General features: G+C 43.0%; 2 protein-coding genes across 2 annotated transcripts in view; both read right to left on the reverse strand.

Moving 5' to 3' along the window:
- LOC112820650 (cytochrome c oxidase subunit 8A, mitochondrial-like) overlaps positions 1-23,108 on the reverse strand; it is a 153,485-nt gene that overhangs the window by 108,126 nt on the left and 22,251 nt on the right. The window lies entirely within an intron of this gene.
- On the reverse strand, positions 231-7,133 carry MAT2A (methionine adenosyltransferase 2A). The gene is made up of 9 exons (XM_025868266.2): positions 6,912-7,133; positions 4,697-4,774; positions 4,471-4,593; positions 3,849-3,961; positions 3,618-3,761; positions 3,236-3,454; positions 2,831-3,013; positions 2,545-2,678; positions 231-1,870 (listed from the first exon to the last, which is right to left on the reverse strand). Exons 1-9 carry the CDS (start codon positions 7,000-7,002, stop codon positions 1,768-1,770), a joined length of 1,188 nt encoding a protein of 395 aa, XP_025724051.1. The 5' UTR covers positions 7,003-7,133; the 3' UTR covers positions 231-1,767.

The following is a 23,108-nucleotide window of genomic DNA, read 5'->3' on the forward strand; positions in this document are numbered from 1 at the left end:
CTCCCTGCTCCTTGGGAGTCTGCTTCTCTCTCTCTCTCCCCCCTCCTCTGTCTCTCATGAAGAAATAAATAAAATAGTTTAAAAAAATAAATGTTTGCAGTCATGGTTTGAAGGGGTTTGAGGTGATTCCCCTGAACCATGGGAAGGATTACCTCAAATTATTAAGGGATAAAGAATATGTTCTCAGATCATATTCATACCAAAACACTTTTAAAGAATAATGGAGACAGTTAAGGTAGAACCTAGCATTTTATTTAGATCTTCATTAAACTGTTGGAATTGAGAACCAGACATACGTAATAAACCTCCAAAAATAGATCCTGAAAGGCACTTTCTGCTTAGGGCAAGCAGTCATGGAATAAGCATGTAAACAAGCTGGCTTCTCTGTACCACACCAGCCAAGTCAGCTTTCTCCATGGCCAGCCGCACCAGCTCTGCCCTCCCTTCTGTTAACACCAGCCAGACCCCCTGTAGGTCTAACCCAAGGTTTTTCTGTAGGACACCTTGGCCTACCTGGGAATGCTGGAAACATGTTGTTAAAGGAATCATGGTGTTGAGGAAAAAAAAAAAAAAAAAAAAAAAAAAAACTTTTAAAAGCTGCCATCTGAGGTGATGGCTTCTCTGTACTTACGCCATACCCCAGAATACAATAAATAAGCAATTAGAAAATGTTCAAGTATGAAGGGATTTCCTCCTCCCCGCCAAAAGCACTGCTCTCTGAAGGAAGCTGGTTTCTCTGTAGCTACACCAGCTGTTCAGAAAGCTCATTGGACCTGGTTTTGAAAATAAAACAAAGTTAAAACCCTGGGAGGAATTATTGTGCAGTGTGGAGTACTCAGTCTTTCTTATAAAGAAAAAAAAAGTTATCTGGTACCAAAGTGTGCAACCTACAGACCCTCAGGTACTGCCCTGTGACTTCTCTGTATGACATCACAAGGGTGCCAAGTGCCTGTTTTTCTAGAGCTAGGAGTTGGTGGTTTGGCTAGTGCTGAAACCATGCATAGGATTGGTTTACTAAATAAAAACCTTATTACGTACGTCCTCCAAAAGACAGCTGAAAAGTGGAGAGATTTTGATTTGGTGCTATTTAAGAGATGGCAATTAAGAGCATAAGCACCAGGGAGATGGTTTAATGGTAACTGCCTTTTTTTTTTTTTTTTTGTCAGGCTAGAGCTCCAACTGGAACTTGCGTTACATGCAAGAATGATTGGATAGGGAACACTCCCTGACAAAGAGCTACATAATTAGAAATGGATTAAGTTATAGGGAAGATAAGGGGAGGCTTCACATTCATAATAGAGCTCAAGACATTACAAATTCATGCTGACAGGGCTATGGCATTGCCAGACAGAGGCTATAATGGAACTACAAGTACTTTACGTGCACATTACAGGACATTTTCAGCATTTGGTGGGAAAGTCAATGCAATTAGGATTTTAGAAGGTTGGGTGATAGGGCACAAAGGTTCAATTTCAAAAAGCATTATTTACTACAGTGTTGTTGGTTTGTTTCTAGGCAGTTACATGGATCACCTATGCTCACTAAATTCATTATAATGGTGAACAAAACACCTAGGGACAGAATAGCAAGCCCAACTTACAGTCCCCCACACAAGCTAAAATTCATGTCATTGAACTAGGAGTGACTGCAACTGATCAGGAGCTGAAAGAGGACAGGAAAATTTAGGAAGAAGGGCCCTTTCCCTCAGAGCTTGAAGGCTTCTCTGTAGCCTACGCCAACAAGTCTGGGGAAAAAAGGCTAACACTTTCAATATTTAAGCTTTTTGGGCACTTCCCATGGGAAGCTGTCCCTACCAAAGTGGCCATAGGCTGCAGTCCTCTGATAAATTGGCTTCTTCAGATCCAGATCCCTGGAATATACAAGTCCGTAACTTAATATGTAGCATTCAATTAAAATAAAGCAAAACAATCAGCAAGACTCATTTTCAAGAGTTCTGGCAAATGAGTTCAGTTCTCTGGGGTTTGCTAGGAAAAAAGTTTGTGGCAGAAGTGTTTGTTACTTCCCTGGTGTCCAAACTCCTCGCACAGTCCTTATTAGTAACTACAGTTCTTGTTTTTCCATCCTTGGCTCAACAAATACGAAAACTTGTCATTATTCTGAGAAATTCCAAGTGTCAAAAGCTCATCTGAGATCATGGCATACTTACCAAGGTCCCATGCCCACACCCTGTTTATTTTCTTTATAGCAGCCTTGAATATCCCACTTATCTGTACTAATTTCTTTTAAGTAAAATAAACATCCTTAGATAACATGAGCACAAATCCCCGTATCAAATGTGGAAGACTTTCTAGGGTGGTTAGTCTAAGCCATGGAGCACTGTAATTTTAGATTGTTCTTAACATAAGCCTTTACTAAAGGCAATTTAAAGATTACATCAACAGTTATAAGAACTAAAACATTTCCCCACTTAAGGAGTCTTCAAGACCTTCACGTTCTCGGATTTGAATATATCTCAAATATATGTATATACACGCAACACCCACACCCTCATTTTTGACTAGCAATAGGCTTTACCATCTTTACCTGACAATGACCCCAGGGCGGAGGTCAAAATTCTTCTTCACAATCTCTAATAGCTCTCTCTCACTCTTCTGAGAGGTGCCATAATGGAAAATGGAGATAGACAATGGATGAGAAACTCCAATAGCATAAGAGACCTAAAAGGATTCAAATGTCATATGAGAGTCAGTGACTAAAAGACCCACACACTTATGTAACACACCGGTATTTAAAAAAGACAAATACTACGCTAAATGCCCTCCCACTTGCATGCCTTCTAATCACTCCAGTTACACAAAAGAGTATATACCTGAACAAGAACCCTTCTGCACAGACCTCCTTTAACAAGGGATTTTGCCACCCAACGAGCAGCATAAGCAGCTGAACGGTCCACCTTGGTATAATCTTTTCCTGAAAAGGCACCTCCTCCATGAGCTCCCCAACCGCCATAGGTGTCCACAATGATTTTCCGGCCAGTCAAACCAGCATCACCCTGAAATTACAGGATTTTAGTCACTTTATGCCTGGTGCTTTCCAATAAATGGTTCTAGGTCAGGTTTGTTAAAACGCCTATTCTGCACCACTCAGCAGATACCCGCAGAAGATTCACATGCAGACTTACAAAAGTGGGGGGGGGGGGGAGTTATAGTAGCCAAATTTGCAAGTAACCATTACAGAAAATTAAAAAAAGTCAAATTGTATCATAAGGCCTTACCTGAGGCCCACCAATAACAAATCTGCCACTTGGCTGTAGATGATAGATTGTATCCTCATCAAGATATTTTGCAGGTACAACTGCTTTGATGACTTTCTCCTTTAAGGCATCCCTCATCTCATCAAGACAAACCTCTTCATCATGCTGAACAGATATAACAATTGTGTGGACTCTGATGGGAAGCACAGCACCTCGATCCTGCATGTACTGCACAGTCACCTTGAAGGCAAAGCAGATGATCAGAACATCAGTTTACTAGACGGATTAGAGCCAAGACAAAACTAAATTACCATACGGAAGGATAGTCTTTTTTTCAGTTGGCTTTAAACAACTTTACTGATGTTCTGTGCAGTATGTGTGATCTAGCTTTATAATCACTTACTTGAGTTTTAGAATCTGGGCGTAACCAAGGCAAAGTGCCATTGCGGCGTAGTTCAGCCAGTTTTGCATTGAGCTTGTGTGCTAAGACAATAGTTAAAGGCATACATTCCTCAGTTTCATCAGTGGCATAACCAAACATCAAACCCTAAGAAAGGAAAAAGTCAATGCGATCAATCCAAGCTTCGGAATTTAATGTTAGAAGAGATGCAGGTAAGAGTCTACACCAAGGTACCTGGTCCCCTGCACCAATGTCTTCCTCGTTCCGGTCAAGATGAACACCTTGAGCAATATCTGGTGACTGTTGCTCCAAGGCTACCAGCACATTACAAGTCTTGTAGTCAAACCCTACAAACGAAACAATGCCTTAAGAAAAAAAAGGGCCAAAGCAATACCAGTGCCTTCTATTTACAGTAAGTATCTGGGATTTTAAATACTGCTAAAGAAACCAAATACAGGTATCCCCGCCACCCCCCTTTTCAAAAGTTAGTGTTTCACCACTTCACTTTTAGGAAAGACCTATACCAGTACTTTTCACTAACTGAAAAAAATCTGCAGAGGACTTATGCTTTTACAAAAAAAGCCGTGTACTAATGTAGGTCTGCTGTAAAAATGAAGCCATGCTTTGCGTCATTTTGGCTTACAAGTTTCATGGGAACGTCCCATTTTTGGATAGCGGGGGAAACTTGTACACCTAAAACCTAGAACTTTTAGAGAATTAAATAGGGCTAGAACAAAACAGATAGTAAATGTACAACTGGAATTAATGGTTTAGTAAGAACACTCTGAAGACAGAGCTAGAGAGAGTTGAAAATGTGGAAAAATGAGCTGAGAAAAGCCAACTCATTAAAACACACCTTTGGAAGAATCATCATATCCAATGTGTTTAATGGTTTCACGAACCACTTTCTGGTAGTCAACAGCAGCTCTGGACGTAATTTCCCCAGCAAGAAGGATCATTCCAGTTTTAGCAACAGTTTCTAATAAAAGATAAATTCACACTCAAATGTCACTCTTTTACAAAGTAATTTTTGCGATGTTACCTTTTCTTCAGTTGATAAGCAAGCAGGGTTTAGAACCTACCACAAGCCACTTTGGCATCAGGGTCCTGCTGAAGGTGGGCATCAAGCACAGCATCGCTGATCTGGTCACAAATCTTATCTGTAGAAAAAAAGATTCCCGGCTCAATCTCTTTATCTTACTGTCAATGGATGTATGTCATTCCTCCTTGTAAGTACTGCTGTACAGATCTTTGGGAGAGCTTTCTTTTAAAAACTGTGGTAAAACCTACAGAACATAAAATTTACCAATTTAACCATTTTCAAGCATAGAATTCAGTGGCATTTCAACTATGGAGACCTTAACTACTGTCTAATTAAAGTACTGCTTTACCAGAAACCATTTGCCTGAAAAATAAATGCTGGATATAATGCTGCATATTACTTGAAAACTTGACACCAGTCTTAATATAGCTGCACCACAAGCTCACCAATTCAATTAGCCAGCAGAACACCCAGCACTTTTAATACATTTAAATTCATTGTGATTCATGCAATTTACACCTTAGAAGGATTTCATCCCATCTCTAAAGTATTTCAGACATTTTGAAAAATTAAGTTCCCAGGCAATACAATTTCCACTGTTAAACAACAGCCACATAATTGGAATTAAGTTAAAGCAGAAAGTTTATCTTCAAACCCAAAAGCAAAGCTGGGAAACATTTTGCTATACAATACTATTTTTCAAGGACAACTATACTTACGTTTTATCCCCCAAATTTAAAATCTTCATTATAAATCTAAGCAACCCCCAGAAAGGTGAACTGCCCCCCCCCCATCAATTTCTCCCTGATCCTAAGGAACACTAATCAGAGCAACAAAAAATGTCACAGTTAAACAATAAAAGGACACTTTACGAACAGAAGGAATAAAATATTTGATTTTGTCAGGTGTATTCCAGGAACATGAGCTGAACAGACTGGAAAATGTCCAAATGAATTCTGAATCCTTGTTACTTCCCCACTGTATTGCGATCTGTTAAAGAGTGGGAGAACAGAAACACCACTTTCCTGAATTTTCTACAATCATCCGGAACAATTAAAGCAAGACATGTATTGCAATCAAGTCAGAGGCTCAAGATTTAATTTACAAACTGCTATAAGCGCCTGTGACTTACGTGATTAAATTAATAAAACGTGGATCAAATACATGTTAAGTTCTCAACACTTGAGGGAAGGTGGGTAACCCCCACCACAACACATGACCTTCCCTCATCAGGATCTTGGCGTCTGTCCTCTCCTACACCACTAGGTTGCTTGTGGGATTTCAGAGGCACAGTAGACTAGAGAGAAACGGATCCTTAAAACCATTAGACTAGATAACTATGTCACCGTGGTCATCCCAAGAAAAGGCAGAATTCGAACAGCAAAACAGCGATCTCCACTAGGTGAGGTTTTCAGGCTGAGATTGAAAAGTTCCTTGAAACAGCTTCACTCGTTCACGTGTAAACTGATCTCCATAATGGCGGACTAGTGGACAAAGCCCAGAGAAGGAAATGTTCGGTAAAACCTTTCCTAACGGCAAAGCACCAAAGACTTAAAGGGAAATCCAACGCAACAGCAGCTTACACTTAATTCATGTTTCCTATCCTTTTCAAACGTGGTCCAAATAAGGAAGGCCTCCCACAACCTGCGCTATATTTAGTTGGAGGCTGTCACCTTGACGGCAAGGCCATATATTGCCGAAAGACACGTCCGTCTTCTTCTGGGGGCCGTAATGGCCCAAGGCAAGGAATTAACGGAAACGGCAGACGTCCCGAGGCCCGGGCCCCCCACTCCGCACACCCGAGCGCGCCGGGAGCCCGACGGCTCCCCCTCGCCCAGATGCCACATGCGGCAAACACGTGGTTGCGGCTGCAATGCGGGGCGCGCGCTCCCGAGGACCGGCCGCGAGCACTCAGGGCCGGTCGCCCACTCGAGGGCTTTCAGACGGCGGGGCGGAGATGAGGAAATACTGCCCTCCCCGAGTGGAGCACAGCTGCCCCGGCCCCCGCCCTTCTCGTTTTCTGGAATCTTCCGCATGCCGAGGCGCGCGGCCGGATGGGAGTAGAGGAGAGGAAGGGGGAGGGGAACGGCGGCCACGCGCTCGGGACCGGCGGCGCCACGAGGAAGGCGCGCGGCCGCCGCTCTTCCCACCGCCCGCCGGGCGAGGGCAACCAGCGTGGGCACCGCGGCCGGCGATTCCCGGCCGGCCCTGCCCATGCCCCGCCCCTCACTTCGCTCCAGGGCCCGTCACCTCACCTGGGTGGCCTTCCCCCACAGACTCTGAGGTGAAGAGGAACGTGCCCTCCTCGATGAACGCCTCGTGAAAGCCGTTGAGTTGCCCGTTCATGTTGGTGTTCGTAGCGGTGAGTGTAAGTGGCGTTGAAGAAAAAGGGAGCGGCGAGGCGACGACTGCGAAATGCACAGGCAGAAGACGGCGTCCTACTCAGCTCGGGCGGGCGGCGCAGAGCGAACGAGGCGGCGGGCGATGCGGCCCAGTATTTATACACAGCGCCAGCGCGCGCCCGGCCCAGGCCCCGCCCCTCAGCGCCGCGCGCCAATGCGCCACTAGCGCGGGGGTAGGCCGAAGGGGCGGTGCGCGGAAGGGGAGCCCGGGCTGAACCACTCCGCGGGGCAGGGGGAGCGAGCGGAGGTAACGCGCCCTTCCTGCGAATATTTAGTTATCTTAAGCACTTCTAACAAGGGCTAAGTGGAAATGCGAGTGCTTGGGGCCCTTGTACCCTTCCGTATTCGAAGTGGATGGAAAAGCGACGAGGACTTCGTGGGCCTGTTCCCCTTGCTGTGACATGGCACTTCCCTCCCGACCGTTGACCGAGCTGTCTGTGCGCGAGGTCGCGTCCCCCAGCGGCGACGGCGAGAATAGGCAGAGGTTTTGTCCTCAGGCTCTGCCCGAGGGTCTTTCCGGCCGGCCCCGCCTTTAGATGCCCTGGGGACAGGGAGCCAGTGGCCCTCAGCCATGTGAAAGTGGCCATCTTGGCTGGTCAGCGAGCGATTCTTTGCACGGCCTATTCATCCCCACCCCGCGCGGTGCTAGCGGCTGGAAATCCTGAGGGTTGCTAATAATTTCTTGGTTGATGCCTCGGTGGTGAAAATGGCCAAAAAGCAGAATAACGAGAGTTCTGTCATCGATTGCTGTCTTACTTCCACCCCAGCGCTAAAGTTTCTGAGAGAGGCCCTTTCCCTTTGTTGCTCCTGCAGTGAGGGCCGCACTCCAGCCCCTTCGGCTCCGGCCTTTTCTCCGTCCAAGAAAGGAGGCTCCTCACAAGGCTGACCTGGCACTTGCTGACTTTCAAATGTCTTGGAGGGGAAAATAATCACAGTCTAGAGTATCCTTTCAATCCTCTGTTCAGGAGACTGTTGAATATTTTTTGGGGGGGGGGGAAAGGCCTATTTTAGCCTTTGTATGTGATTAAGCAGATCTCTTGGTAAGATGAAATGGTCCATTTCATGAAGCTTTCACTTTAAAGATCCACCTGCGTTTGTCCCAGTTTTGCCCATGAAGAGAAGGAAAAAGAACAAAACAAAACGAGCCAACAAGGAGTAGGGAGACGGGAACGGATTTCATGGAGTCCGCGTTTGGAAGGAGTCCACAAGTGGGAAGGAGGGCAGGTGTCACTTACTCTTCTCCGGGGGCTGAGAGGGCTGACTCGGTGCAGGTCCGACAGGGGCTGCGGTCCTGGTGGTCCCGAGTGCATTAACATAGGGTTTAACGATGTTATTAGAGAATGGCCTGCTCCTAGGATAGGATGCATGTTACCCTGGGGAGATGAATGAGACCCCTTGGAGCAGCCTCCAGCTGCTTTAACGCTCAGAGAATTAGCTAAATTCTGAAGAACAAGCCTGTCAGCGCGGGAGGAAAGGTGGGAGTTTGCCATTGGCAAACAATGGAAGCCCTTGGGCTGTGCTAGGGGCTTTGACAAAGACGGTTAAGAAAGGGCTCATGATCTCTTAGACTTTCTGACCACATCCATGTTGGCTCAAAGTAGGCAGCAAAGTTAAATCACAGAAGAGACAATATGTATGTTTTTATTTTTAAAACTAACCACAGAAAAACAACTGTATAAGACTATTCCATAATTTTTCTTGTTTTAGTGTATTTCATCTTTTTTTTTTTAAAGCACAATGCCAATTTATTAACTCACAATGAGTAATAAAATTGCCAACTGGAACAAATTGCATGTGTAGGCTGGTCAGTGCATTATCTCCCAGCAGAAAAATCTATATGGGGAGCCAGAATATAATTAGAAGGTTATTTGGTTAATATGGAGTCAGAACAAGGGGATTAGTTAAATTTAATGATTAGCTCATTAAACCCTGATACCCTTATGCTACCAGCTCCACAGTAGGGCTGTTCCTGCCAAGGAGATTAGAATCAGCTGTTCATACTTGCTTACCTACTTCTCTTTCCTGCTCATAGCATGTGTAATATAGTGGTTAAGAATAAGGGGTTTTGGAGCCAAGCCTCTGCCACTTATTAACAGTGTTGAGCAAACAACCTCTACATTTCAGTGTCCTCAGTCTGTAAAACTGGCATACTAATAGTACTATCATAAGATTGCTTCAAGGATTAAATAAAATCATGCAAGTAGTTTTTAGCTTTAGAACATAATAGGTATTTTTTTAAAACATTAGCTGTAAAAAATAACCCTTCCATGGCTTCTAATGGCTGTGAGGATAGAGACTAAAATCCCTCCATATCCTGAGTATGATTTGGCTGCTCATCTTGTGCCACTTTCTCCTTCTGTTTTTTACTTTTATCTTTTAATTAGTAACAGTTACATTATTAATTGGTTAGTTTCAAAACAACGCAGACACATTTTCATTGATTTTATATTTTTCCCATTGTTCCTTACTCCCACAAATATTTATGAGCACTTCTGGCACGCAGCCCCGGGGACTGGTGCTATGACAGTCCTGGTCTCTGCCCACCCCCTCTCCCCGCCAGCTCTAAATGGGAGGAGATGCCTAGCTAAGTCCTCCTCATGCTTCCATCCCAGCTCAGCTGCCACTTCCTGGCTGAAGCCTTCATCTACACTGATTTCTCACAGGGTCCTGTGTTTCCTACAAGGTGCTATTTGAAATTATAGCACTTATCGCTGTAATCTGTAAGTTCCATGACAATGAGAAGGTGGTCTGTTTTGCTCAAGCTTTGTTACTGAGTGTCTGACACACAGAAGCTGATTAGGAATATTTGAGGAGAGAGAGAAGAGCGGGAGAAAAGGAAGGAAACAAAGAAGGAATAAATATAAGGATGGCAGAAGGAAATAGGGAAATGAGAAATCCTGGGATCAATGGAAAAGAGCTACAGTTTGGTTTTAGTTGCAAGCATCATAATAAAATTGAAGGCCCTTTACTATCAGGGAACTTCATTGCCATCCTGGTCTGAGAAGAGATTTTTGAATCCATACATTAGTGCCTTTAAGGGTAAAATAAACCAGGAGAAGTTATTGATATACTTCACATATAATATTAATGAGATTTATGGAATGTGAAATGTTGTAAAGCACAAGAAAAAAATCTAATCACTGCCTAAAGGCTCCAGATTTCTCAACACAAAGAATATTAATGTGTTAGTAGTCTATGAAAGTGGCAAGGTTGGGACTGGATAAACTAGTGTTTGTGACTCACATAGCAAATATAACAACTCCAGGTCTTATCAGTTTGCCAGTGAAGAAGAGAGTTCCAGTAACTAAGAGAAAACATTTACCATGCAAGAAGTTGTTGATTGGGCAGGAGAAAAGAGGAAGATGACAGTAGGTATATCAAAGAGCAACAGAGAAGGTGTGGAGATGTTGAGAAGAAAGCTGCTAGGCTGTGAATCTTAAGAGTACCTTAAATGTGATGTGATGTGATAACAGGCCAAAAAGAAAGAAATCTAGACCAGATGTCTCCAAAATTGTTCCAGTCCTTTAGGGCCAAAGCTCAGACATCTCAGATGGCCTCAGACACAAGCTAGCTCTAGTGGGATCTGAAACTAATACGATGTGAATCCCCTCATTTTTAGGCTTCTTGAAATTTGCTTTTGTTTCTCTTTTTCTCTCCTGATTCTTATTCAAATCTTTTGACAATTCCAGTAAAAGTCGTGATGGATGGAAGAATGGATAGGGTATCATGAAGACACTAAAAGAGACAATTATAATGGCAATATCATTTATTGTGGCAATCACTGTTCTCATATCTAGGCCTCCCAACAGTTCTAACAGGGCAGTTACTAGCTCTCTCCCTGTTTTACAAATGAAGACGCTATTACGTAAGTCATCCAGCTCATACATCAATTTAGTAGTGGAGCTGGGACTTGAGCCTAGGTCTGAGCTCTAAATTCATGCTCCTTGTTACAAGTCAAGTAATAAATCCTTCATACTCCCTGAGATCACTGATATTTAGTTTGTATCCAGGGCACTTGGCTGCCTCTCTCGGTGGAGAATATGACTCTTGATCTCAGGGTTGTGAATTTGAGCCCCATGTTGGGTATAGAGATTACTTTAAACTAATAAAATTTTTTACCAAAAAAATTTAGTTTATATCCTTTCATACCTTTTCCTATTAACATGCAAACACATACACACACTTTACATGAAACATGGATTTTTTTCTTAAAAATTTTCATGGCCATTTCTCCAGGACACTGGGGGTAAATCATTCTATTTTTTTCTTTTTCTTAGTGTAGTAAAATAAACATAATATTTATAATTTTAACCATTTTTAAATGTACAGTCTGTGACATTAAGTTCTGCAAAATCATTCTCTTAACAGTAAAATATACTATAGTTTGACTCTGCCATCCAATTCATTCAGCTGTTGCCTTACTGGTTGACATTCAAGTTGTTTCTCATTTTTGCCCCATACACAATGCTGATGAACCGAACATATTTGTACATACACTTTTGTGAACCAATGTTTTTATTTTTGTGGAAAAGATGTCCCAAAATGGGGTTGCTGAAACAAAGGAAATGTGCACTTTTACACGTTACTAGTTACAGCCAATTACTTTCCAAATGGCTGTCAAAACTCACATTTCTACCAGTAGGGTATGACAAGATCATTTCCCAGCTCTCCCGCCAATGCTGCGTGTTATCACTCTTTTTAATTTTTGTCAGTATGACAAATGAAAAATGTGGAGAATATTTTTATACCCTTGGGAGACTTTTTTTTTTCAAAGATTTATTTATTTATTTGAGAGAGAGAATGAAAAATAGAGAGCACGAGAGGGAAGAGGGTCAGAGGGAGAAGCAGACTCCCCGCTGAGCAGGGAGCCCGACGCAGGACGCGGGACTCCAGGATCATGACCTGAGCCAAAGGCAGTCGCTCAACCAACTGAGCCACCCAGGCGCCCCTACCCTTGGGAGACTTCTGCAAGAAAGTTAGACTATCCAAAAGCCACAAAGGAAAAGGTTGAAAGACTTAACTACATTAAAAATGAAAAATTACTGTATCAGTAAAATCAAAGACAATAGGAGAAAACATTTGCAACACATGTGACAAAGGGTTAGTACCAATTGATAAGAAAATGACAACAGCCCAGTGAAACCCAGGAAAAAGAATGTAATTCATCAAGGAGGAAATGCAAATTGTCAATAAATGTGAAAAGATGCTCAACCTCACTGATAGGTAAATGAATTAATTGATTTGTATGGTGAGTTTGGGAAAAACAAGGCACATGGAGGAGGGAAGGGCAGAAGGAGGAATCTAAATAATAGGATGCTCAGTCTTCAGCTGCCCTATTAGTTTGGCCTCTGGTGAAGATTTCATGATTCTGATGATGCTTTACAGAATTTCTAATGGTGCCATTCATGGGAGTGTATAGGGTCCAAGCACTAGGATTCAAATCTCTCTCCCACCCAAATATGGATGGGGTTCTTAGGATTGAGCCAAGTCTACCTGCCACCAAAGGCTACAGCTCATCAATCAGGGACTCCTGTAAGGATCTAGTCTCACCATTTCTGTTGCTGTTTAGCCCAGCCACTTGGCTATTGTCTACAGTGATGTCCACTTGACTCATCAGTATCTTTATTGGGTCAGATTGAGATTGTTTTCACTATTGTGTAGATGTACCTCTGGCCATCCTCAGCTTTTCTCTGAAAGCCAGTGTCATTTCCCACAGACAAAGTATCACTTGGGGACTTACCTCTTTAGACCCTACCCCAACACTTCAGGAAAGCGCATACCCATCTGTTGAGACTGGTTCTAGTTTAGACTTGCCCTGAATTCAGGGCCAGATCTGACCCTTGGATGAATGCCAGCTTTGTCCTATTTGTAACCTACTTGCTTTTGCTTCCAGCTTTGTTTGCTTGGTGCCTGGGCATCCTTGACCTGCCTTTTCATCTCTTTTTCCCCCACTTTTTTTTTTTTTTGGCATAGTATTTTTGGTTTGATCTCCCACTAACTGATGGCCTCAGGGTCCTTCCATTGTAAACTGCCTCCATAGACAGCCAAAGGAAGAACCTGCCCCATACCCCTGGATAACTAAGAATGTTGGGGTAGAAGTAGGAAGGAACTTCTGTATCCTTTGTCACCCACCTCTGCTCTGTAGGAGGACACAGCTGCCCCCAGGACAGAGAATGCTGGTGTGGTGGGTAACTGGGAGCACTTGGCCCTGTCCTCAGTGGTGTTGCCTTCACAATTCACAGAGACCTTACACACTTGCTGAGGTTTTTGCCATACTTTGATAACTTTTCAGTCCTCTAGGCTACCCAGTTCTCTAGGAAGCCTGAATAGTTGATGTTTCTTACAATCCCATTTAACTGAAAAAGGCAATCCACAAAGGAGAAATGTAAAGAGACTTGGGTTAAACTGTATTCTGTGATGAAAGACCTGGCAGAGGAAGAGAGTGCAAACCAGGCCATGGTCAGGATCTACAAGGTTGAGATCTTCTCAGATGCTGGGGAACAGAGTTCTGGTCTTGGCCCCCAAATGTGGTCTGGAGTGATGTTACCTTTACCTACACTCTCAGAGGGTTTGTGGCACCAATCACAAGGAAGAGGGTCCGGCAGAGTGATCATCCAGTGTGTTCTTCTGGAATGATGCTTTCCTCTGTAAAGGTTCTCAGTACCTTCCTTCCAGGGTTCCATCTGGAAGACATCAACCCAACTGTCATGGATTAGGTTATATGCAGATTAGAACTAGCAGAATCTGTTTCTGGACTCCTTCGGCAACTGCAACAGCTGGGATTCAGTCTTGGGCAACCTTTCTCAAATAGATAATTCAAAGGAACAGCATTATGGTTTCAGCCCCGGCTATACATTAGGATCAACTGGAGCACTTTAAATCAGGGGATGACTAGACTTGTAGATTACTAAATCAGAATCTCTGGGCTTGGGACAGGGCACAGGTAGGTTTTTAAAGCAAAAGGTGATTCTAATGAATAACCAGGGTTGAAAATTATTGGGCTAGCCAATTGTTGGTTGAATCAATGGTAATAACCTTACATCTTCCAGAGGCCTGCAAGATCCATATTATATATACGATGAAAGTGTTATTCTTCAGGACCACGGACACCTTTGTGGGAAGCAGTGCGTTCTCAAACTTTAATGTGCATACATACCACCTGTTAAAATACACATTTTAGCAAGATTCTGCATTTCTAACAGGCTCCCAGGTGGTGCTGATCCTGCTGGACTATGAAGTTCAATGAGTAGCAAGAATCTAGACTGGCAATCTGCAAACTGGGATAGGGTACCCCTGGGATTACATGAAACTTTCCAAGGTCTATCTAGACACTGATAGTTTTAATTGATCAATTTCCAGATCCCCAACTTCCATATCAACTATTTTCTAAAACTGATCTGCCAGAGAATAAAGGTTTTTATTTTTTATTTTTTTTATTCTAGAGAGAGAGTGAGCAGGGAGTGGTAGAGGGGAAGAAAGAGAGAGAAAGAATCTGAGGCAGACTCCGAGCTGAGCTCGGAACCCAAACTCACGACTGAGAGGTCATGACTAAGAGATCATGACTGGAGTGGAAACCAAGAGTCTGATGTTTAACCAGTTGAGCCACCCAGGCACCCCAATCTGCCAGAGAATAGGCCCGAAATGAAAGATTGGGTTCCCATCTCCCATGTCCCCTTTCACAATGGCCCTTCTCTGAAGTGCATTAAGGAAAGGAAGACCTCTCCCAGCCAAGTCCCACGCTGGGGTACTAAACAAGGAAACGCACTGAAATATTGGTGGAGGTATTGAGAAAATTAATGATTCTGATAACTAACATATCTTTTTGCAAATTAAATCTTATTTAACCTTTTGTTTTCTACACAACTGGATGACTTAATGACATTGTTAGCTAATAGGACATTACGCATAATTTTGGATGATAGACCATTATATGGTTTTGTTTGGGGTTTTTTTTGGCATTTAGAAGAATTAAAAACATTTAGTAAAACTGCTCTAACAAAACTATTTATATGAACAAGTTTCCTTAGTGTTTATATCTGTAAAAATGAAAAATAGGATTAGAATCAATAATGAACCCTCTCTCTCTCTTTCTAGCAATATGTAATATTCTCCCATGGACTTTAAACTAATTGAGGGAGAAAAAACCCATTCACTTCATCACACACACACCCACACACACACACACGCACACACACACATGCATACACACGTGCTTACATATTTTTCCTTTTTTGATTGATAATTATAAAAGATTATAATACATGTATGATTTTGATAAATTGTATACTTATTATTATTTGATAAGTCAAGCCACAGGAAATTTGGCTAATTCTCAGAGACTTATAATAAACATTTTCTAATATATTTCAATTTACATGTGTATTTTGGAACAGAATAGGTGATAGGATGATCAATAAAAGACTTTCAAGATAAAATATAAAATATATTACATAGGTAAAAAATTCTGTTGGGGAAATAGATTGGAGTTCACAGAGAAAAAGAAACAATACAAATTTTTCCCCTATTAAAGAGGAATTTGTTCATGTATTTTAATTTTTTTTTATGATTACCTTTTCTTCATGTATTTTTTTAAATGAATGTTGGTGGGTATTAACTCTATGGTATTTAGATTCCATTGGACATATTTAAGAGTAATGGTTTATTATGTTTTAAATGCCAATATTTACAATGTGCTGAAAGTTACAACTCTTCAAATGTACTTATGATGAAAAACTTTAGATATCTACTTAAAAATATGCTGGTAGTAGGGACGCCTGGGCGGCTCAGTCAGTTGAGCATCTGACTCTTGGTTTTGGCTTAGGTCATGATCTCAGGCTCCTGGGATCAAGCCAAGCCCAGCATTGGGCTCCACACTCAGCAGAGTCTGTTTGTCCTCTCTCCCCCTCACCCCCTCGCCCCCTTAAATGAACAAACAAACAAACAAATAAATAAGTCTTGTAAAAAATACGCTGGTAGCATATACTTTTAAAATATTATTTTGGAGTTAAAAAGCCACAAAAATTGGAAGAATATCTACCCAGACCCATTTGAGAGAATACTCCAAGAATTGAACCTCGAATTGTTTAGAGCTTATGTAGAAGAGATTATAAAAGAAACAACTCAGGATAGTCCAGGCAGAAACTTTTTGTGAGCCAGATCCCAGTAGCATGCAGAAATATTAGTAAAAGTGTGATCAGTTTCTGGTCCAAAATAGTACACAGATGCTATTAATCAGATATTTTACAGGTTTTCTCCAACCTTTGCAGTATTGACATTTTGTGCTGGATAAATCTTTGCTATGGAGAGCTATTCCGTGCATTATAGGATATGTAGCAGTATCCCTGGCCTCTACCCATTAGATGCCAATAGCACCTACGCCCCCCCAAGTTGTGACAACTGAAAATGTGCTCCCCAGTTAAGAACCACTGAGCTATTGGAAACATTAAAGGATTATTGTTAATGCTGGAGTTCATAAATCAGGGTCCAACTTATTTGTACCCTATCTGGAAGTCTGCCTTGCCTTCTTTCCCTTTGGGGATTGGAATGAAACTGTAAGTCCCTAAAAGTCATACTTGATGAAGCCCATAGCCCCACTGACGATAAAGCCCTGTCTGTGGACTACTGCAGACTTGAGTCTCTGGCTCTGACAGGGAATAGTCTCACTTGGCAGGGCTTCTGGACACTGGATATGGGAGCGACGTGGGCAAAGAGGGGTGGTGAAGCAGATTGAGGCTGGTCACTGCCCTCACTGCCCAGAGGCAAACTACAGGCAGTTGGAGATGGACTCCCAACCTGGGAACAAAGAACACCAACACCACATACTGAGACCTGGAGTAGAAGTGAGGCACCACAGAGACACACACATGGTGCTTCCCTTTTACTCCTCTCAGGGCAAAACATACTAGTGAATGCCACTATCTGCTCTCCTTGCAGGTGGTCTTAGACTTGAACAATAAGTGACCTGGCCCTTGCTGGATAAGTACCTATTTGAGAAAATTGCTCAAGACCTAAAAATTCACTACTCGTGGTCCTGAGTCACAGGGAAATGCCAGCTCCCTGTGGCTCAGTGGTATCTATCTATTCCAGCGATACTGCCCTAGTCATTCCTTTGGATTGAGAATTTTGCTTGGAGATTGGACTACATTCATGAACTCTGGCTGGGCCCTGAGAACCATCTTTCACAAACTACCCTATGGATAGCCCTTAGAGGTGTGGCCTGATATATACAGAATCTGCCCTGTCCTTGGACTCTTGCCCATGCCCAGGCCCACAGCTGCCACCAGTGACACAGCCAGACTCTGACCTTCTCCCCTTGGCCTCCTGCCATGCTTCCATCCTGAAGTTCCCTCATTAAAGAAAGTTTGGAGGAATTGGATTGAGAGTCCAGAAATACACCCAAGGTGTCAGGACCATTCAATAGGGGAAAGAATAGTCTTTTCCACAAATGGTGCTGGAACAACTGGATGGCCACATGCAAAAGAATGAAACTAGGTCCTTATCTCACACCATATACAAAAATTAAAATAGATCAAAGATCTAAATGTAAGAGCTAAAACTACACAACTCCTAGAAGAAAATGTAGGAGTATCTCTCTGTGATCTTGGACCAGAAAATGGATATGACACCAAAAGTATAAGCAACCAAGGTAAAAATAAATATATTGGACTTCCTCAAAATTAAAGACTATTCTGTATTAAAGGAAACTATCAACAAAATGAAAGACGACCCACAGAATGGAGAAAATATTTACAAATCATATATCCGGTAAGGGTCTACTATCTAGAATATATAAAAAACTCACACAACTCAACAATAAGAAGACAAGAAATATAACTTTAAAATGGGCAAAGGATTTGAATAGACATTTCTCCAAAGAAGATATACAAATGTCCAATAAGCACATGAAAAGATTCTCATACCATTAGTCATTAGAGAAATGCAAATCAAACCCACAGTGAGATACCACTTCACATCCACTAGCATGCCTATAATAAAAAAGATAAGAACAAATGTTGGCAAGGGTGTGGTGAAATTAGAGCACTGATACACTGCTGGCGGAAATGGAAAATGGAAAACAGTTTAGTAGTTTCTCACAAAGTTAAACAGTTACCATATGACCCACAATTCCACTTCTAGGCATATGTCCAAGAGAGTTGAAACATATTCACACAAAAACTTGTACACAAATTTTCATAGCAATTTTTTCATGATAGTCAAAAGGTGGAAACAAACTGAACATTCATCAACAGATGAATAGATAAACAATATGTGGCATGACCGTACGATGGAATATTATTTGGCCATTAAAAGGAATGAAGTACGGGGCACCTGAGTGGCTCAGTCATTAAGCGTCTGCCCTGGGCTCAGGTCATGATCCCAGGGTCCTGGGATCGAGCCCCGCATGGGGCTCCCTGCTCAGCGGGAAGCCTGCTTCTCCCTCTCCCGCTCCCCCTGCTTGTGTTCCCTCTCTCGCTGTGTTTCTCTCTGTCAAAGAAATAAATAAAAAATCTTTAAAAAATAAAAAAAATTTTTAAAGTAGAAATAAAAAAAGGAATGAAGTACTGATACGTACTACAACATGGACGAACATTGAAAGCATTATGCTAAGTGAAAGAACCCCGTCACAAAGGGTTGTGATATCCATTTATACGAGTTGTCCGGAGGAGACAAATCTACAGACAGAAATTAGATTTGTGGTGGCCAGGGACTGAGAGGAAAAGGGAATGGAGGGGGATTGCTAATGAGTATGGGGTTTCTTTTGGGGGCAATGGTTGCACAAAAAGTAGGGAGTGTTCAGCTGGTTGAGTCGAGCATCAGTGGACAGAAAGCTCCAGGAAAAGCCCTTATATGAACTTTCAGAGGCCACTCAATCCTCTCATTGCTTGAGGCTCATACAAACGTAAAATTCATGGAATTCTATCAATCTATTAACTTCCCTTGGAGACTAGACGATGGTTCATATACCCAGACTCATAAACAGGCAAAGGATATGAACAGTCTACAAGAAACACAAATAGCTAGTAGATACGTGAAAACTATTCGACCTCTCTCATAGCTTAAAAAAAAAAAAATGCATCACAAAACAATGAAATTCCATTTGTCATCGATCAACTCAGCAAATGAATAAAAGTTTGGTAAGATCCAGTGTTCGCAAGATTATGGGGCAATAGGCACCCTCATATACCATTCTTGGGAGTGTAAACAGATTCAACTCTTCTGGAGGGCAATTTAGCAATGTCTGTCAACATTTTGAATGCTCGTTCTCATTGACTCAGCAATTCTACCCCTAGGAATTTGCCCCAGGGATAGACTGGCAAAATTATGCCAAAATCATGTTCACTGCATCATTGTTTATAATAACAAAAAACTGCAGAGCACTTAGACATCCGTCAACAGGGGACCAGTTAAATACAGACATGTAATAGAAAAGTATGCAATCATTAAAACATGAGGTAGAACACGGAAAGATCTTCTAAAGGTGTTCTGTTTTTTTTTTTAAACAAAACAATGTGCACAGCAATATGATCTCATTTGTGTTAAGTTGTAAAATATATACAGGTAGCCGCAGACTTTTTTTCAGGAAGGATACATAAGAAGCATTGGTAACTTTTGGAGAGTGGTGCTGGGGGGTTGGAGGGAGGAAAAAATAACTTTGGCTTTTTATTTGATGCATTTCTATAATATTTGACTTGTTTATACCATGTGAATGTAAGACTTTTCTTAAAATAAGTATTTTAAAAGCAGACAAGGAACATGGAGGGAAAAGGAAGAGTTAAAAAGAGGGATCTCTTAGGTGGGAGACTATGGTTTGTCCTGACACAGGACCAGCTTGTTTGAGCTGCATTAATAAAAGCATTGTGACCAGATCACTGGGGTTTTGGGAAGACCACCAAGGCAGCAGCCTGGAGGACGGAGGGCATATGTGAGACTAGTCGGGGCGACTGGTCAGAGGGCTTTGCAACAGGGCAGGGCTCAATTTAGGAGGTGATGGTGGGGGTGGAGAATGCCTCAGCTGGGAGAGTCATTAAAAAGGACAACTGACAGCCATGGCGCCTGACTGGGGGAGGGGGCCCAGCCATCTGCCTCGGGCAGCTGATTGGGGGGCGAAGGGAGGAAGGAGAGGGTTAGAGACCAGAAGACGGTGGGGAAGAAAATAATTGAGCTCAATTCTGAACTCATTGAGTGGAGGAACACATTGAATCTGATTATGTTGAGTAGACATAGAAGTATGGAGCTCAGCAAATTCTGAGTTGGAGATAGAACACACCAGATCAGGTGGGAGTGGAAAAGGAGTATAAGGAAGTTGTGTGACCAAAAAAAAAAAAAAAAAGAGGCCCGGTTCAAGGTGGTGCTCTACAGATACCCATTTTTGAGTGTTGAGTAAAGGAAGAGGCACCCCCCCCCACCAGGGTGAGGCTGAGAAGTGAGCGATCAGGGCTGTGAGAGGAACAGGAGGGATTGGGGTTGCAGACGACTGTTCCCTGCCCCTGGCTGGACACTGGCTGATTTTTTTTTTAAAGATTTTTTATTTATTTATTTGAGAGAGAGAATGAGAGAGAGAGAGAGCATGAGAGGGGAGAGGGTCAGAGGGAGAAGCAGACTCCCTGCTGAGCAGGGAGTCCGATGTGGGACTCGATCCCGGGACTCCAGGATCGTGACCTGAGCCAAAGGCAGTTGCCTAACCAACTGAGCCACCCAGGCGCCCTGGCTGATTTTTTTTTTAAGCTACTCCCTCACAATTGAAAATTGCCCTTCTTTTGCCACATCTACCCAGTAAAATCCCAACCCTGGATTTTCTGGCTTTGCTCCTGAAAAGGGCACCTACCCAGTGAGAATGGCCCCACCCCAGGTTCATGGTTTATACCTCTGCTGGGCTCTCTCTTTGCCACCCATCAATTTATTTTTACTTACCCTTGGTTGGCTCTGGCCCTCATTCCCGTTATTCTAAATCAGCATCATGTTCACTTCTCACTTCTTACTTCCACTCTCATCCTTGTGAACTCTCTTGCCTTCTTACTTCAAGGACCAAGCAAGACCCTCAGGACGAGGGCCTTGAACATCTCCGCCTTCTCTGGGTAAATATATCTAAAACAACATTTACCTTCTCTCCCAAGTGTTCAGCCTCCAAGGATAAGGTTCAGTTCCTGTTTAGTGCTAGGGTCCCCCTCAAGGAAGCCTCACTGACCCTCTCCCACCCCTGAGCCTTAGCTATTGCTCCATCTTCTGTCTGCATCACCATATCACACATTATATCTTCCTCTTCGGGGCATCTCCCCCTGCTGCACTGAAGTTATCTCACTGTCTCCTCCAATTACCTTGATCCTATGCATATTTCCCCCCTTAACTTCTTTTTTTTTAAGATTTTATTTATTTATTTGAGAGAGAGAGAATGAGAGATAGAGAGCACGAGAGGGGAGAGGGTCAGAGGGAGAAGCAGACTCCCCGCTGAGCAGGGAGCCTGATGTGGGACTCGATCCCGGGACTCCAGGATCATGACCTGAGCCGAAGGCAGTTGCTTAACCAACTGAGCCACCCAGGCGCCCCTCCCCCCTTAACTTCTTATTGATGATACAACATCCAAGCAGGAAAAGGTACCTGTTGTAAATGTGCTGCTCACAGAATTTTCACCAACTAAACAAAGTCATACAGTCAGCACCCAGATGAAGAAACTAAGCATTACAGCCCCCCCCCGACCCCGGCGCCCTCCTCGGGCTCCCTTATCCTATTTCCCTCCCCAAGGCAACCACTATCCAGTCTTTCAAAAGCATAGATTAGTTTTGGCTGTTTTTGTAAATTAAAAAAAATAAGGCCCCAAATAATGGGTACTCTTTTAATCAACATCATGTTTGTGAGTCACCCACATTGTTGTGTGCAGTCGTAGTTCATTTCCATTGCCCTATAATAGTCCATGGTGTGAACGGACCACGATTCACTGGTCCATCCAGGTATGATGGATTGTAAGTAGCAGGCACTATGTTGTATTCATCTTCATATCTCCAGCCTTCCCCACCTGCCTGCATAATGGTTTGTGCATCAACAGGTGAGAGAATTCAAGGAGTACTTTCCCACTGTATTCTTGGATGATCAGATGATACCTGGAATTTTAGAGTCAATCTTGGGTACCGTGATTAAAATGTTTCAAAAGGGCCATTGATGAATTGTCTATAGAGGCAATGATGGTGCCATGTCTGGAAGCTGTACAGTACTGGAAAACACTAAAAATGTTTTTTATAGAAATGAAAACAGAGGGCCTAGAACAGATCGGCCACGTTGCTTTAGAAGAGAGCACTGGGCCAATGGCTAACTATTTGGGGGAGGCAGCTTTCTGCTCGAAGATACTCATGATACTGGCTCATATTTAGAAGCACTTAACCATACACCAGACTCTGACGTGTGCTTAGGGCTTGGTGTCCATTAATTCAATACAAGAATGACTTTTTAATGATTGAGATTTGAACATGAGCTGCCTGATGAAACTGTGATCAGTCACTTCCCGGCTGCAGACACTGGTGACTACGAGCACCGGGAAGTGACATTTATAGGCTCATGGTTTGTCTGAAAAGCCTGCCTCTGACTTGGCTCCCTGTCCCGCTCCCCTCCTAATAGAACTGCCTTCCGGCCTGTGAGCAGCCTCCTGCAGCTCCTCCCTGGGTCTCATCACAGCAAGCAAAGTATAAAGTGTTTCTCTCTGGGGCTTCCTTCTGCCCCCCGCCTATCTGTCCTGGCTGGGACCCTCTCCGCCCTACCCCAGGATGCCCGTCCAGCACCGCTCCCTCCTTCCAGTGACTAAAAAAAAAAACAAAACATTCACCTGCAAGGATGTTGGATGAGGACTCTGATTGGGTTTGTGGCCACCACAGGCTTGACTCTTCAGGGAACCAAGGGTCCTTTGGGTTATCTAGAGTTTCTTTGTTTGAGAGAAAAAGGGAAACTTAACAAGTGCCTGGAGGGGGGAAAAAAGCTGGAGAAATCCTTCCCTAGATGTATCTATCCAGTGTAGGCCTCAGAAAGAAGAAGAGCCCAGACGAATAAATCTGGGTTGCTGAATGC

The sequence above is a fragment of the Callorhinus ursinus genome, unplaced genomic scaffold, assembly GCF_003265705.2.
Source record: "Callorhinus ursinus isolate GAN/ISIS: 27379988/994484 unplaced genomic scaffold, GSC_fseal_2.0 scaffold10, whole genome shotgun sequence".
Classification (NCBI taxonomy): Eukaryota; Metazoa; Chordata; class Mammalia; order Carnivora; family Otariidae; genus Callorhinus; species Callorhinus ursinus.

What these genes read in the sequence shown, in the direction of transcription:
- MAT2A (XM_025868266.2), bottom strand. Translation starts at nt 7,002, where the DNA reads ATGAACGGGCAACTCAACGGCTTTCACGAGGCGTTCATCGAGGAGGGC. An exon ending in ACATTGGTGCAGGGGACCAG is followed by an intron (nt 3,762 to 3,848) that starts GTACCTTGGTGT and finishes TTCCTTTCTTAG; the next exon opens with GGTTTGATGTTTGGTTATGC. An exon ending in TTGTTATTGGTGGGCCTCAG is followed by an intron (nt 3,014 to 3,235) that starts GTAAGGCCTTAT and finishes CTGTAATTTCAG; the next exon opens with GGTGATGCTGGTTTGACTGG.